The sequence below is a fragment of the Phacochoerus africanus genome, chromosome 15 (assembly GCF_016906955.1).
Source record: "Phacochoerus africanus isolate WHEZ1 chromosome 15, ROS_Pafr_v1, whole genome shotgun sequence".
NCBI lineage: Eukaryota > Metazoa > Chordata > Mammalia > Artiodactyla > Suidae > Phacochoerus > Phacochoerus africanus.
This window is the reverse complement of record NC_062558.1, coordinates 137022662-137036541: the sequence shown is the minus strand read 5'-3', so window position 1 is coordinate 137036541 and position 13880 is coordinate 137022662. Positions and strand designations below refer to the sequence as shown.

At 51.6% G+C, this 13880-nt stretch overlaps 1 protein-coding gene across 2 annotated transcripts in view; it reads right to left on the bottom strand.

Moving 5' to 3' along the window:
• Positions 1-6231: 6231 nt before the first annotated feature.
• DOCK1 (dedicator of cytokinesis 1) overlaps positions 6232-13880 on the bottom strand; it is a 535081-nt gene continuing 527432 nt past the window's right edge. For both annotated transcript variants that reach the window (XM_047760279.1, XM_047760280.1), the window contains exons 50-52: positions 13175-13328; positions 10871-11016; positions 6232-7430 (exon numbers count right to left, since the gene is read on the bottom strand). In XM_047760279.1, coding sequence (XP_047616235.1) covers positions 7335-7430; positions 10871-11016; positions 13175-13328 — 396 coding nt within the window. In that variant the 3' untranslated portion in view covers positions 6232-7334. The remainder of the gene's footprint in view (positions 7431-10870; positions 11017-13174; positions 13329-13880) is intronic.

Genomic DNA, 13880 nt, shown 5'->3' with positions numbered 1-13880 from the left:
TGCTCACCCCCGCCCCCCACCCCCACTCCCCCGGAAAGAGCATCGCGGACTCCTCGGTGAGGACACAAACCCCAAGCCCACTGCTACTTCAGGGGTCTTTTGCGTTTCCCGAGGCAGAACCTTGGTGAGGCTTTGTCTGATGCAGTCAAGGTTAGGAGACTCTGCGGCCATTCCTTCCATTTCGCTCAGTCCTTCCGGGAGAAGCACCTGCTCCTTTCGGTGGGGGTGGGGGACAGGGGGAACTGCTCCTCTCGCCCTCATTGCTTCCTCCCGTGGTGGGGAGACGGGGGTACTGGCTCATCTCGTCCTCCTGTGGCATCTGGCTCTGACACTCATGCCTACCCTGCCCCCTCCCCGGTGTGGATGCCGGATGCCTGCCTTGCTCTGTTAGGATAATGGCTCAGAGACTAAAGTGTTCCGGAGAGATGGGAAAGAGATCAGCTTTATTTTTGAAGCATGAAACCTCTGAGAAAGTCCTAATGTAAGGAATTGACCCCAGAATCACCTGCAATAAGAAGCAAGTCCACTTGGTGAGATATGGGGGGAGCAGTGGTCCCAGGGAGCAAGGTGGTGCTGTAGCATCTCGGTCTGCGGTGCAACTCGAAGGCCTGTCAGAGCCAGCGAGGGAAACAGACTCCGCTGCTCTAATGTCCTTTGCTGGAAGTGCAGCCGAGGGTCATTAGGACACACTGTGCGAGGGGCAGCGCTACCTGTGGTCCCTCACAGGCAGCCCCTTAGGGGCCCAGCATCCTTGTGCTCTGGGCACTTATGCCCCCGCCCCCCCACACATGCCTGAGCCGTCACAGTCCAGGCAGGCTCTGCAAGTCCACTGCATCCCTGGGCATCATCATGCTCCACCATGCCCCCTTACTCCCCCCGTGCTCCACCATCCTCCACCATGCTCCATTGTCCTCCGTCATGCTCCACCATGCTCTACTGTGCCTAACCATCCTCCACCATCTTCCACTGTGCTCCATCATGCTTTATCATCCTCTACCATGCTTCCTTATGCTCCACTATACTCCACCATGCTCCACCATGCTCTGCCATGCTCCGCCATGCTCTACTGTGCCTAACCATTCTCCACCATCTTTCACTGTGCTTCACCATCCTCTACCATTTTCCACTGTGCTTCACCATCCTCTACCATTTTCCACTGTGCTTCACCATCCTCCACTGTGCTTCATCATGCTTCATCATCCTCTACCATGCTTCCTTATGCTTCACCATACTCCACCATGCTCCACTATACTCCACCATGCTCCACCATGCTCTACTGTGCCTAACCATCCTCCACCATCTTCCACTGTGATCCATCATGCTTTATCATCCTCTACCATGCTTCCTTATGCTCCACTATACTCCACCATGCTCCGCCATGCTCAACTGTGCCTAACTATCCTCCACCATCTTTCACTGTGCTTCACCATCCTCCACTGTGCTTCATCATGCTTCATCATCCTCTACCATGCTTCCTTATGCTTCACCATACTCCACCATGCTCCACTATACTCCACCATACTCCACTATGCTCCACTATACTCCACCATGCTCCACTGGCCTCCATCATGCTCCACCATGCTCTACTGTGCCTAACCATCCTCCACCATCTTTCACCATCCTCTACCATCTTCCACTGTGCTTCACCATCCTCCACTGTGCTCCATCATCCTCTACCATGCTTCCTCATGCTTCACCATACTCCACCATGCTCCACGGGCCTCCATCATGCTCCGCCATGCTCTACTGTGCTTCACCATCCTCTGCCATGCCCCACCATGCTTCACTCTCCTTCCCCATGCTCCGCTATCCTCCATCATGCTTCACCATCCTTCACTGGGCCCTATAATGCTGCATAAGCCTCCCTCATGTTCCTTCATGCTCCTCCATGATACCCGCCTGCTCCGTCACACTCCATCATGCTTCATCACGGTCCCTGTGGCTCCACTTAGAGGAGACCACGACATGGAGCCCGTGTGGGTCCCCCACCCGCAGCACTGGCCTAAGGAGAGAGAGAGCGGCAGAGAGGCCGGGAGAGAACGTCCAGCCAGACCCAGCACCAGCCCCAGCAAGGAAGCCATTCCAGCTCCGGGAAACCCATGACGGTGTCGGCGGTTTGTGTTATTATCACCTGACTAAGGAAGACACTCCTGAAGAGAGAGCTGAGTGGCTGTCTGGGGTCTCTAGATTCTGGGCTTCTATGCAGAGCTTTACCCTAAAGTCACCTCTTTCTGTTAAAATACTGCTTCGCAGTAGGAGGTTTGCTACCCCTCGTGTTTGAGGGAATTCTTCCCTGGACGTCTCGTTAGACTCTTGTACGGCGCTTCTCCACTGAGCCGGAGCCAACATAGAGAGGGACTTCCTTTAAGGGACTGGCTCACGCGACTGTGGGGCTGGCAAGTGCAAAATTTGTAGCGCGGGCTGGAAACACAGGTGGGCGTGATGCTGCTGTCTTGAGGCAGAATTCCCTCTTCTCCAGGAATCCTTGGGAACCCAAAGGACTTCAACTGACTGGGTGAGACCCACCCATGTTACAAAGGGTCACCCCCTTAACTTCAAGTCAGCTGCTTGCCGATGTTCACCACACCTGCCAGAGTCCCTAGATGGGGGTTTGATTGCCTGGGCACTAGAGCTAAGCCAAGTTGACATATAAGACTAACGAGCCATCGGGAGTCTTTTGTCCAGGGCGGACACCAAGTCCTCAGGATTATCAGAGATGAGCTCTGCCCCACACTTGCACCCAGTCTTGCCTCCTGTCATAAGCGGGTCACTGCCCACAGGCCCCCACATGGCATCTGGAGGGACCAATTCCTTCTTTATGTCAATGAGGATGGGAGAACCAATTTGCACTTTCCGAGAGCAAAGTGTTATTGGCCCACCAGGTTCCCTGTTGTTTTTCTGCGCCATCATCACCAGCTAAACAGCAGGTGTTTAAATAATCCCAAAAAGCAAAAGATAAGATCCATCACATCAACAAAGACTTCGGTAAACATAAAACAGAAAGGCCAATATTGTAAAAGAATCCAGAACCAAAGATAACAAAATCTGTACGGAATTGAAAGAGATCAAATCTTTATGTGAAAGAATAATCTTCATGGTAATCAATGTATTGACGTGATTACAGATAATTTCTGTAAATACCACGAAGCAATCTTCAAGCACCAAGGGGGGTTTTCTTTTTTGTTTTTCTTTCTTTTTTTTTTTGTCTTTTTGCCTTTTCTAGGGCCACTCTCGTGGCATACGGAGGTTCCCAGGCTAGGGGTCTAATCGGAGCTGTAGCCATCAGCCTTCACGACAGCCACAGCAATGCGGGATCTGAGCCGCGTCTGCAACCTACACCACAGCTCAGAGCAAGGCCGGATCCTTAACCTACTGAGCAAGGCCAGGGATTGAACCCGAAACCTCATGGTTCCTAGTCGGATTCTTTAACCACTGAGCCAAGATGGGAACTCCCAAGGGGGGTTTTCAAATAAGAAAAAGGTTTTTACACCTGTAGGACATGGCTTATATACTATCTTCTTTTAATAAGTATTTGGGGAAAGGACATGTTAAAATGGATAGTTAGGGGAGTTCCCGTCGTGGCGCAGTGGTTAACAAATCCGACTAGGAACCATGAGGTTGCGGGTTCGGTCCCTGCCCTTGCTCAGTGGGTTAAGGATCCGGCGTTGCCGTGAGCTGTGGTGTAGGTTGCAGACGCGGCTCAGATCCCGCGTTGCTGTGGCTCTGGCGTAGGCTTGTGTCTACAGCTCCTATTAGACCCCTGGCCTGGAAACCTCCATATGCCGCGGGAGCAGCCCAAGAAATAGCAACAACAACAACAACAACAACAACAACAAAAAGACAAAAGACAAAAAAAATGGATAGTTAAAATCAAGATGGATTGGAGTTCCCATCGTGGCTCAGTGGTAACGAACCCGACTAGTATCCATGAGGACGCAGGTTCAATCCCTGGCTTCAATCAGTGGGTTAAGGATCCAGCATCTATAGCTTGCAGACGTGGCTTGGATCCCGTGTTGCTGTGGCTGTGGTATAGGCCAGCAGCTACAGCTCTGATTCGACTCCTAGCCTGGGAACTTCCATATGCTGCAGGTGTGGCCCTAAAAAGACTAAATAAATAAATACAATCAAGATGGATTCATCAGAGACCGGGAAATGCTTCGGAAGGCAGAAGAATAAAACCAAGTTTCACTGACTGTGTGAGCTAAATTTGGCTTTGAGCTTCCTGGCAACCAAAGCAAAAATAAACCAAAAGACCCTCACCATTCCTGTTTTAAAACAAGTATTCTCAACCAGGTACCATGCCCCCTAAGTTGGTGAAAACTGGTTCTTGGGGAACAAAAGTCAAAATCTTTGTTAATGTAAAAAGCATAGATATTCATGAAGTACATAAATAGATATACAGCTATCTTTACTATTAAAACTTCTCGATGGGGAGTTATTGGGGGAAAAATGCCTAAAAAGGTGGGGAGCAATCATGAGAAGAGGTTGAGAAGCACTGTTTCTGAGTAAAAGGAATCAATGTGGCTGGAGAGGCAACCTCTCTAGAACAACTGCAAACTCATCCTAGAAAGAATGTCTTGAGAAGGCATGTGACGACACACAGGTCAGTTTCTCCTTGACTCTAACTTTGTAGCCCAACCTTGATTTAGAAGTTTTAAAAACAAAAAAAAATGCGTCTGCCTAGTTTGAGAGGTCCACTTTTTATAAATATATATTAATAATTTATACTAGGAAATTTGTGTAACATGGAACAAAATGTGTTCAGTTTTCCTTTCCTTTCCTAACTATTGCTTGTCACATAATTTGCAGCTCTGGAGCCCAGCGCGGGATTCCCAGCGCCGGGGGAGAATGGGGATGTGGGGGAGGGACCTGGGTGGAGTGTGCGGTACAGGGATTATCCAGGGAGACTTCCTGGAGGAGGCCGTGGGGCAGGGCAAGAACTAGAACCCAGATGCTGTTCTAAAATAAAAGCATTTCCATAGGGCTAGGGACTATTTCGATCAGTTTTGGCTACGGCTTCTACAAAGTGAAATGCTGACTTTTTGAAAATTACTGGGAAAAAAAAAAAAGATAAATTAAAAAAAAAATTACCTGGCCAAGGGCTGGCCCCTGGGCTGCCCTTCCAGGCAGGGGTGCAGTGCAATTACCTTAGGATGGAGGATAATATCCGGTCCTAACATTCAATGGAGGATATGAATATTCATGCTGGTCAAAGAGGAAAGATTCTCGCAAAGGAAAAAATTCCATATTCACGAGTCTAAAATTTTCCTGAATATTTACAAGTCCGAATAATCTGAGGGATCAGCAATTGGGTGAGAAAGCTCCTCTGAGCCTCCTGGGCTCTGCATCAGCCTCCTCGGAAGCCTGGTTAGAAGGGGCAGAGTCACACCCTTGCGTTTGACCAGAGACACCTACGGACTGAAAGCAGGAGCCCAGCGCCCTTCTTCGTTTCACCTCAGATTCAGAGGAAGTTGGGAGGTCTGATGCCTCTGGAGTTAAAAGATATACCCCCTCAACGAATGCCTCTCAAGTTAGCAGCTGAAAAGGCTAAAAGGAAACATAACAGCTGATGTACAGCCAGAGAGCCCAGGGCTGGGTTGAGGGGGAAAGCTCCAGCCAGCTGGAGGCTCTGCTCTGCTCTGTCTCTGAGCACAGCAGGTGCAGACACGCAGAGGGCCCTGGGTCTGTCCGTCTGGGCTCCAAGTCAGAGACAATGACATAGAGGCGATTAAGGACCGTGTCTGAGGAAGATGCACACAGAGATCTTAAAAAATCACAAAGCGCTTTAAGAAGGCGGAATAGAGGGAGTTCCCTGGCAGCTCAGCAGAGCAGGTTAACGACCTGGTGTTGTTGCGGCTGTGGCTTGGTTGAGTCACTCCTGTGGCATGGGTTCAATCCCTGGCCCGGAACTCTTGTATGCCATGGGTGCAGCCAAAAAAAAAAAAAAAAAAAAGCAGACTAGAAACAGCAGCTATTATTTTTTTAAAATTAAGACTATATCTGTGACATAAGGAATTTCCTAGGTTAGGGGTCAAATAGAAGCTGCAGCTGAGGCCTATGTCACAGCCACTGAAACACCGAATCCCTAACCCACTGAGTGAGGCCAGGGATTGAACCTGCATCCTCACAGAGACGACGTCAGGCCCTTAGGTGAGCCACAATAGGAACTCTTGCAACAGCAGCTTTTATATTTTATATCAAGGGATAAAAACAGTATGTCAGATGCTGTGAGTCTTTTTAAATGACAGACATTTTATTTTCTGTTGTCCATGATTAACTTTTGAGCCTATTAGAAGAGTATCATGATTACAGTGAATAAAAAAATATAGATGATAGAATTAAAATATTAGGTTATACAAAGTTAGTTTTTTAAAAAATCATTGTCCACAACCATTTTTAGGACTTGAGCTTTGAAAAAAACCAACGAAACTTAATTTGCGTTGCTTTTTTTTGTTTGTTTGTTTTTAACACTTTTCCCCAGTTAAAAAGTAAGAACACATATTGAGAATCATTTGCGGGCACCTATTTCAATAAACAGGAGGACCACAAAAATTAAAACAAGTTCTAAAGATCATCACATATACACACTTCTGTACAGAATGAGAACAAGAGGCATTTACCCAATTAAAAGCATCTCCTGTGGCATCCAGTTGCTTTTTTTAACAGAGAGAGAAAATTGACCTTCCTATACTCACATGTGTTTTTCCACTCGATCCCATATTTTTAATGCTGTTTCTACCCCATAAATTGGTAACTGTTGAGTAGCTGAGAAATATCCTATTTTAAATGACACCAAAGGAAATCAGGAACTTCCCTGAAAGGCCTGACCTTCCTCTCCTGATGGAGGTTTTGAAGAGACGCTCAACCAGCAAAACATCACACCGGCAGGTGCAACAAGGAAGCTGAAACATCCTGCAGGTGGCTGGGGTTCAGCCTCGAGTCATGTGGGTTTGTAAACTCAGTTACTACACAGTCCTCCAGACAAGGTTTCATCTCTCCTTGTCGCGCTCAACTCGGATCAACCCGGCTCTTTGCTACTGTCATTTGGCACAAAAAGAAAGGACTTTGGGGCAAGACGTAGGCTCTCTTAAGCCTGACGCACTCAGAAACCTCCGACTTTGATAAACACAACAGCTCATCCCAGGCCCTTGGCCACCTCACTCCCCGATGCTAGATGCCCCTCCCTCCACGGCCGGGGACTGATTCCCATTAAGGAAAAGCAACTGCACTACGATCAGACGTCACGGGCCCACGGGGTAAACGCCGGACGTGGGAGAAGACGCGGAGGGAGAGGAAGGATGCCGTCTGGCTTTCGGGGTGTCGGCGAGGCGGTGTCACTGCACGATCCCCGAGTCCACCGATGTCTGCTTGCGCGTCGTCTTCGGAGGCGGAGGCGGTGGGGTCTTGCTGGGCAGCGGAGGGGGCAGATGCTGCAAGACAGAAAACAAGGCAGCCGGGGCACGGTTGATGCTCCTACTGGAAAGAAGTGGTCCCCGGAGGGAAGGGGAGGTCTGACCTGGCAGGGCAGTGGCGGCGAGGGAAAGTCAACCTCCACCTGGTGGGACGTGCCCTTTCCTTGACTTGGCGCTGGCACGTCTGCCACGCTCAGGCCGGCAAAGCACCTCAGGCGTCTGCATTGCCCCTGACAAGTGTAACCACTGCTCCTTGGGTGGCGGTTTTAAATCCAGGGGCTATTGATCCAGGGGCCCCTGAAATGGACCGGTTTCAGAACCGTGTAGTTTAAACGGTTAAGAATAAGTGAATATTGACAAAGCAGGACCCAGGCTCTCCCAGGCAGCCTGGAAGTGTCCCAACTGAGCCTTTTTTTGGGTCTTTTTAGGACCGCACCCATGGTATATGGAGGTTCCCAGGCTAGGGGTCGAATTGGAGCTGCAGCTGCTGTCTGCAAGCTACACCACAGCTCACGGCAATGCTGGATCCTTAAGCCACTGAGTGAGGCCAGGGACGGAACCTGAGTCCTCATGGATACTAGTTGGTTGGTTAGCCACCAATCCACGACAGGAACTCCAACTGAACTTCCCTGGATGAGCACCCACGGGTCCCCCTCATGCCCCTGAAGATGCCCCGGAATGACTCAGGGATAAACAAGTCCCTAAGCGAGGTGGGCAGGAAGCCTGTCTTGCTCTCAGAGGTGGACAGGCCACATGAGAGATGGTGGGCTGGGCCACAGGGGCACCTGCAGCCACCACCCCAGTGACCCACTGACAAGGTAGTTTCTCATCCACAGTCTCATCCCAACTGCAAACGGAGGGAGGTGAACGAGGTTATTAGGGGTGTTTAAACTCTTCACAGTGTATCAAGGACTGGGTGCAGCTGTGTTCCAGTCAGAGTTCATTTACAAAAACAGGCAGCTGGCTAAATATGGCCCACGGGCCACAGCTTGCTTTAGAGTCTCAAGAGTGAATTACAGCCGTAAAGGTGACGGGAAAAGCGGAACGTCTCTGCCAGGGTGTGAATGATGGAGGGTGGCTGGTCCCTTGCTCTGGGCGCCCTTGTGCCCATTACAGGCACCTGACATGCACGAGGGGTCCACATATGTTGGCCAACCAGGTAAATGAATGAGTGAGTGAAAAAGTGAATGAAGGGATGAATGAGCAGATGTACAGATAAACAGACAGGATGCGGCTTTTTTCCTACCCATAGAAAAAGCCAGAATGAAATCACCAAGTGCTGTCCTCCAATCAAGGGTGACAGTGGACTGGTAACAGCCTCAGGTGGAGGTTCACATTTAGCTCAAGGTGAGAAAGGATGTTTCAAGGATGGAACAGTGGTGAAGGCATCTCCTCACTGCCCAGATTTCCTCCTGATTCACAGACAAATAAATAAGGTGATCTAGGGCGTAGCAGAGAGAAGAGAATAAATAGAAAACCAGAAGGATCGGACGACCTTCAGACATTCTAACATGGGAAGGAAGAGAATAGACTTGGGCAGGTTTTTCAGTGGGTGAGAATGGCCGAAAGAAACACCGATTTCCAGGTCTGATCGGATAGTGGCCTGTTGACCCACAGAAGCCACAGTGCGGGCTGGTGTGGATGATGCAGGGCCAGGCCCCAGTCTGGGCACACGTCCTGGGTGCCCTTTGTGCCAAACAAGAGCATGGCAGGCTCACTGCTACTAAGCAACCCAATGGCTCCGATGACTGGTGTGGAAGAGCCACTGTGAAAGCCACGACAGCTTGGAGTGTTAACACCCAGACAGAGAGCTGACTATAAGCCCGAGGCCGATCAGTGAGAGTGACAGGAGATTATGGATGGCCCCGAGGAGGGCCAGCAATCATTATCCCCCAGCGGCTCTCGGGGCCTGCACCGGGAGCCCCCTGCCCCACCCACCGGGTGGCCGCTTCCAGTGATGACACCTAACTCCCAGGCCTGTCTCCTGCACGTGCTCTCGTGCAACAGGTAAGTCAACCAAGACCCCAGGAGCCAGGGGACTCGGATAATTAATCGACGGAATTCACAACCCGTTTATACACGGAGCCAAAGCTTGTGCAGGTCTGCCCTTCCACCAACTGCGTGGCATCCGTAACTTAAATGATATATCCCAGAAACTGAGACGATCCAATGTAGCCCTGAATTGATTTGTGACAAAAATGGATTTGCTCACACGGTCCACGTTCAGTGGCGGGAGACTTGGGGGACATTCTAGTTTTTCCAACGAAATAAGGACACAGGAACGTAAAGTGTCATCGGCTCACTAAGCTGTTAGGAAAGCAACACCCCCACCAAGCGATGTTCTGACTCAGCTCCTGCCTCTCCTTTCAGTCTAACCTGTGGTTCGTCTGCGGGGCACCAGGCTAACGTTTCCTTATTGCATCATCCCAGCCTCCTGAAAAGCCATCAGAGGGCACCTGGTCCCTCCTCTAGGGCTGGTCCTCCACGGTGGACTCTCCGGGGCCAGAGGACCGATCCAGAAGGCACTGCGGCCCTCGGAAGGACAGTCCATCCCTCTGAAACCAAAGGTGAAGCCTCACTGCTGGTCTGTTTGCTTTACACAAAAGGATCATCAGATAAACACACTGTAAATAAATCCGTCTCTCTTCCACTCTTCTAACAAGAAGAGAAATGATGCATTTGCACAACACTCAGTGAAACCCTCTCCCCGCCCCCCCAAAAGCACGCAGGATTTATACTGTTTTCAGGAAAGTAAAACACGCTTCGCTGTTACGAGCAGAATCAGAGACACATAACCACCTCATGTCTTCAACATTTGCCAGGTCTGTGGCTGCATAGTTACTTCATAGAGGTGACCCAGTACACGTGGGACCGGGGCTATTTCACTCTTCGGCCCCGCACGGCTCCAGTCTCTTAAGGCTGTGAACAGTGTGGCCGGGGCAGGGATGAACCCGGACCCAGGCTGCTGGGTCACGTGGGCACAGTGACCTCTGCAGGCGGCCGCGCCAGTGAACAACAGAGATGCCTGTGTGACAGCGGCCTTGAGAAGCAAGACAGAACCCGGGGATTTCAAAAGAACATTTCTAGAGCTGTGAGCCAGTGGCAGAGGCCCTGGTTTAAGTAGCTCTTTCAGATTTTTAGCCAATATGTGCGTTAGGAGGCCGGCCCAGAGGCCACTGAGCAGCGAGCACATCAGACCAGATTAATGACAGTTTCCGAGGCAGGACCAGTCCCCAGGCCCCTGCTGACGAGGGTTCGAGTTGGCTGATGATGCCTGTGGCAGCCAGCACCCTGAATCTAAAGGGGGTAGGGGTGGGTTCCGGGCTAGAGGCATGGCTCAGGATGGGTGGCCTTGGGGGACGGGGGTTTGCCCACCCTGCACCCCATCCTGCTTCTCTGCAGATTCTCGGTGCGGAGGGTAAGACAGGAAGATCCCACATTTCTGAGCCCTGACTTACCCTCTGGTGAGGAGGCGGGGGCGGGGGCGTCGGCGAGCCCATCACGTCCAGGTTCTCTGTCAAGGTCCCGTAGTCTGTGCTGGTGCCTTTGAGAGGCAGGGGAGGTGGGACGTCGTCCAGTCCGGTCATGCCATTCAGCTCCAAGCCTGGAAGACGGGGTGGATCTGAATCAAAGCCACATTCCCCTTCGCTGTGACTGCGGCTGCTTCCTGCTCTCCCTGGGCGGGGAGAGAGGGCGGGGACGGGAACACTATATTCCACAGAAATGCTTGTCAATGGGGGAGTAGGGGGGGAACCCCTCCTGAGGGCATGTTCTAGAAATAGACTACCTAGGACCAGGAGACACCTGCAGTTTGAGCTTAAAGGAGAGCTCAGACCACTGGAATAACAGCTGGGCCCCTTCTGACCCCTCCTTGGCCTCTCTGCCTTGGTGGCGTCTACACAGCTCGGTGTCACAAGGACAGTCTACACCTGGAGTGTTCAGAGCCCCGGCAGGACGCCGCGCGAGCCCCCTGCAGGCATTTCCTGGTGAGCTGTGCTAAGCCAAGTCGAATAATTCAGTTCACAACCAGCCACCTGCCTTTCAAAACTCTCACAACAGGAAAACCCATGATTGTACGAAATGCAGTTACTAGTAGCAGCCGTGGTGGCTGTTGCTTCAGATCAGCCAGGGGAGGTACCATTGAGTCCAAAAGCAGACGGAAAAGTAGCCGTTTGCAAACGGAGGAGTGATCATTACGGCAATACATGTTCTCAGCCTTTGTGGAGACTCAGAAATGAATTGTTCGTCTTCTCTGCTAAAGAGAGAAAAATCAACGTATTTGTTGCCTTTAGGTCTTTTTTCAAGTTTTCCCCCAATGATGCATCTGATGAACAATCCTTCATTAGGAAAGGGCTTCTTAGGAAGAGGTGTGTCCATTTAGAAGGACGCTCCTCGGTTGAATTGAGGAGCGAGAAGGTGGCCTCTGGTTGAAGGCGCGTTCTCAAGACGGGTTGGTCGTTTTTACTGTGGTATTTATTTAACATTTGCCATCGGTGACCCCGATCACCTTCATAATGTTGTGCAGCCGTCACGACTCTAGTTTTATCCTCCCAGAGACACAACCGCTCTATCCCTCCTCTGCTCTTGCCAACCCGATAACTTCGGATCAGCGTCTGTCTCTGTGAATTTGATTATTTCAGGTATTTCATATAATTGGAATCTGATTTGTCCTAGCTTATTTCACTTAATGTTTTTGAGATTCATTCATGTGGTAGCATGTTCCAGAATGTTTTGTGTGTGTGTGCTTTTTTAGGGCTGTACTTTGGAGATTCCTGGGCTAGGGGTCAAATCGGCTCTGTAGCTGCCACCCTACACCACAGCCACAGCAACCTGGGATCTGAGCCACGTCTGCGACCTATACCACAGCTCATGGCAATGCTGGATCCTTAACCCACTGAGCAAGGCCAGGGATGGAACCTGAATCCTCATGGATACTAACTGGGTTCTTAACCTGCTGAGCCACAATGGAAACTCTTGGACCTTTTTTTTTTTTTTTTTTAAATGGCTGAATAATATTCTATTGCATGGATATTTCTCTGGATGCACATTTTGCTTAAACATTCATCAACTGATGGGTGCTTGGGTTGTTTCCAGCTTTTGGCTGTTGGCACCAAATCCAGTCTCCTGTAAGAAGCAGGGGATGGGGCTGGGAAGAGAGGGACAGGGTGGGAGCCCGGCACCTGCAGGCCGAGGAAGGCCAGGCCCGCCCGCCGGGGCCCACCAGCAGCTGGAAGAGGCACAGCAGGCTCCCTCTGAGCCTCGAGGAGGAGGCTCGACTATTGCTACCTTCATGTCGGCCTTCTGGCCTCGGGGTGGTGAGAGAATAACTCTCAGTTCTTAGTTGAGGCCATCAAGTCTGTGGCAATGTGTCACAGAAGCCCTAGAAATTGGGCAAAACTGCCCTTGACCCCTGCGCACAGCCTGGAAGTGCTTCTTCCCTTCCCGATCCTCCTGGACAGGAAAAGGTCCAGGGCCCCCCTGGGCTGCATCATCCCGTGACACGGGGGACGTTCCACGTGCCTCTTGAGTCTCCCCCAGCACCCAGGAGGCCCTAGAGCCTGGACGGGCCCCAGACTTTGCCCCCAGGGAGCTCGGGAGCCCAGCGGGGCTCTGGCCTGATTGGCTGAAGTCCCAGGGGACACGCTTGTCAACATGCCCCCCCTCTGCTGGCAGGAGAGCACGGGTCTAACTTTAGAGCCACCGGTCAAGGGGGAGGCCACAGAACGACGTCAGGAATTCAAATGCAGACAATGTCCCCTTACTGGACTGCAAACCGAAGCTGAGCTTGGCCCTCGGTGTGACGGGGGGCGGGGTGTGCTGGGTGGAGGGGGACGACGGGGACACGGAGAAGCGCCTCTCAGTTCCGATGGCGTTGATCACCTGGCTCTTGGGCCTCTGGGGCCGCAGGGGACTGATCTATAGCAAACAGACAGAAAGAGCAGAGTTAGGGTCTGTCCCGGGCTGAGCCGTGTCACCGCAACACTCCCCGTGTGGAAGTCCTACCCCTGGCACCTGGGAATGTGACCTTATCTGGAAATAGGGTCTTTGCAGGTGGTCAAGTTAAGATGAGGTCATTCTGGTGGGTCTGATCTCGTGGGGCCTGTGTCCTCATAAAAGGGGGCAATCTGGACACAGACATGCGCACAGGGCCAGGGCCCTGAGGCAGAGATCCCAGGGTGATGCGGCTACAGACCGAGCAACGCCAGAGACTGCTGGTCGACCACCTGCCTCGGGGTAGGGGCCTGGACAGATCCACCCCCACCCCTGCCCCACAGTCAGGGGGACCAGCCTGGCTGAAACCTCGATCTAAGCCTTCCAGTCTCCAGAATCCCGAGATGAGCCGTCTGTGGCACTGTTACAGCAGCCTGGCCAATGACAGGGGCCCCCAGTCATCCCTCACGCAGTCTTGGGGGTGGGGGGGGTCTCATCACGTTTCCTTACTCGGGGTGGGTGGGAGCCCCCAGGAAT